This window comes from Nicotiana tabacum, chromosome 4 (genome assembly GCF_000715075.1).
Source record: "Nicotiana tabacum cultivar K326 chromosome 4, ASM71507v2, whole genome shotgun sequence".
Lineage (NCBI taxonomy): Eukaryota > Viridiplantae > Streptophyta > Magnoliopsida > Solanales > Solanaceae > Nicotiana > Nicotiana tabacum.
In genome coordinates, this window is record NC_134083.1 from 65,048,867 (window position 1) to 65,051,531 (window position 2,665).

Genomic DNA, 2,665 nt, shown 5'->3' on the forward strand with positions numbered 1-2,665 from the left:
AACCCAAATAGGTGTGATTATTGTGTACATGATACATGTCCTTTTTGCCCCTTCCACCAGCTAATAAAAATTAACATTTATGACAAAAGTTTTATTTTTATATTCCACACAAATATGTATAAAATATCAATATCTAAATAGCATAAAAGCCAAAAAGAATCAAATGATGAATGTTTTCCTATGAACAAATTAAGAACCATCTCAGTATTTTACCTTTCAATTCTCTTTCCCTCATTTTTCCTTGTGTTCTGTGTCAGTTTGATTTGCTAAATCCAACGGCTAGCCATTAGAATAAGTCTTGGGCTATAAAAATATATATTATAATTTATGGCTAGCGGCTGATATAAGTTTCCAGCGGATGGCTAGTAATAATTTTTTCTCATCTTTAATACTCTCCTGAACTTGTCATATTGATAGACTCAACCCCCTGGATGCTGACAATCCATAGGAGTGTGACACACGCGCTGTCACAAGGATTTTTTTGTCCATGTGATATTTTTTATAATAAAATATATTTTAATTTTTTAAGTTCACCAGTTATTTAAATTATTTTTTCGTGCCAAATATGTAAAAAAAAAACTTGGAACAACATTATTTTGATTTTAATTTTTATTTGAATAAAGATAATGATATTTTAATCAAGTTATTTTTATATATTTGGTCAGAAAAAGAAGGAATTGGAACATATACTCATTGCATCTACAGAAAAAATAAAATAAAATACGTTGTTGGAACTCCATATTTTGGCTAAAAACAAAATTTCAACCAAATATTTTACGAATTTGACTTGAAAACATAATGCATACTTTAAATAAATAGTCATTGTAGGAAAAGAAAAATATACAATATTTTTTTCTTTTTGTAGAAAATACACCATTAGAACTTCATTACTTTGGCAACTTTTGTATAATTCCTCCTTAAATTTTATGTGGTCTTTAATGCCCCCTCCCCCCTGAACTTGGTAATTTCATAGCCTCTGACCCCCCCTAGATGCTGATAATCCATGGGAGTGTGACACACGCTCTGCCACATGAATTTTTTGTCCATGTAAAATTTTATCACCTCTCCCCAATACTTCTCAGGCCACCCTCTACCTCTTCTCATTCCCGCCAAAGCCAACCGCTCACACCTTCTTACCGGGGCATCAGGGCTCCTCCTCCGCACATGCCCAAACCATCTAAGTCTCGCTGCCCGCATCTTGTCATATATAGGAGCCACGCCCACCTTCTCCCAAATATTTTTATTCCTAATCTTATCCATCCTAGTGTGCCCACACATCCACCTCAACATCCTCATTTCTTCTACTTTCATCTTCTGTATATGTGAGTTTTTAACCGGCCAACACTCTACCCCATATAACATGGCCGGTCTAACCACCGCAAGTGAAAGAAATATCTATTTTCAAAACAATGTTGACATTGTTTTGAAAGAGCATCTGCTTTTAGAAGTTCTACAGAATATTCACTACCTAAAGATTTCCAGAAAAAAAGTATAACTGCAGGCCTTTAGTCATATAAGTTTCTCTAGAATGTTTCTTTTGTAACAGTAATTCTGGAAACTGCCAAATGGTTGTTTTTAATGTTATTACAGGATCCTATTAACTCTTTGGATGATAAGTCTGAAAGCAGACTTTATGTCGAAAATCTTGATCTTAGAATATCGGAGTAAGGATAGATCTCTGCATTTGAATTCCCTGGTTAACTTGTACCGTTAGTAACTTATATTGCGGAGAACTTGCTTCACCTGATTAATTAATTATTTCTTTATACCAGGGCTGCTCTTATTAAAATGTTTTCCCCCTATGGGAAGATTGTAGCTGAAGACTTCCTGTGGCACATTCGTGGTCCTAAGCGTGGGGAGCCACGTGATTATGCTTTTGTCCAATTTAGCACTAAAGAGGTAAGTTGCAGAATCTCAATTGCTTTCAATGAGAGTAGGTTTTGATTTCTATGTTTAAAGTGAGCATGTAGGAAGCTGTATTGGCCAAGGACAAGATGCATGAAAAATTAGTCTGTGGGCGACCTTTGGTTGTTAGGCTTGCCAGCGAGAAATATTTTATGAAAGAGGCTGAAAGCTCTTTTGGAGCTGGTGGTGAAACGAGTAAATCAAACTTTGTTGCTGGCTCTTCAGCGCAAATGAGCAAGACTGCCAAAATAGCTGCAATTAAGAACAAATTGAAGGCCATGGAAGAAGAGAACCAGAATTCAAAAAGACCAAAAATAGCAGACAAGCTCTCCGATAGTTAATGACAGATGATGTCAAAGCTGAGAATACTGCTAAAGTCCGTTGAAATTCTCTTGCCCTTATCACCGAAACAGACTCCTACTCATTTTTCCATCCTCAGAATTACAGTATAGATATCTTTGGATTGTATTAATAAAATGCGAGGATGATATTGTTATGGTTCATAAACCTCTGTGCAGAGTGATATCTGTTGTGAAAAATTAATATATCCCGCCCAGGAATAATATTTATGGCAAATGATAATAACACAAAAGAGTAACAATAATATCAAATCTTTTAACGGGGTAAAATATAATACCAGTACGGAGTAATATTACCACTATAATATTACAACTTAGTAGTGTCAAGAGACTACTACAACTTTAAAAGAAATAACACTCTTTATTTTAAAATACCTTACTACAATAATACTGCCACTCAC

General features: G+C 34.8%; 1 protein-coding gene across 1 annotated transcript; it reads left to right on the forward strand.

Annotated features, from left to right (window-relative positions):
- Positions 1-1,360: 1,360 nt before the first annotated feature.
- LOC107802813 (uncharacterized) lies at positions 1,361-2,246 on the forward strand. The gene is made up of 4 exons (XM_016626391.1): positions 1,361-1,489; positions 1,591-1,664; positions 1,773-1,899; positions 1,971-2,246. Exons 1-4 carry the CDS (start codon positions 1,361-1,363, stop codon positions 2,244-2,246), a joined length of 606 nt encoding a protein of 201 aa, XP_016481877.1.
- The last annotated feature ends 419 nt before the right edge of the window (positions 2,247-2,665 follow it).

Bases quoted from the DNA above. Each gene is read 5' to 3' on its own strand.
- LOC107802813 (XM_016626391.1), top strand. From the start codon at position 1,361: ATGGCCGGTCTAACCACCGCAAGTGAAAGAAATATCTATTTTCAAAAC. The intron at 1,665-1,772 runs GTAAGGATAGAT...TCTTTATACCAG, and splicing joins CTTGATCTTAGAATATCGGA to GGCTGCTCTTATTAAAATGT. The intron at 1,900-1,970 runs GTAAGTTGCAGA...GTGAGCATGTAG, and splicing joins TCCAATTTAGCACTAAAGAG to GAAGCTGTATTGGCCAAGGA.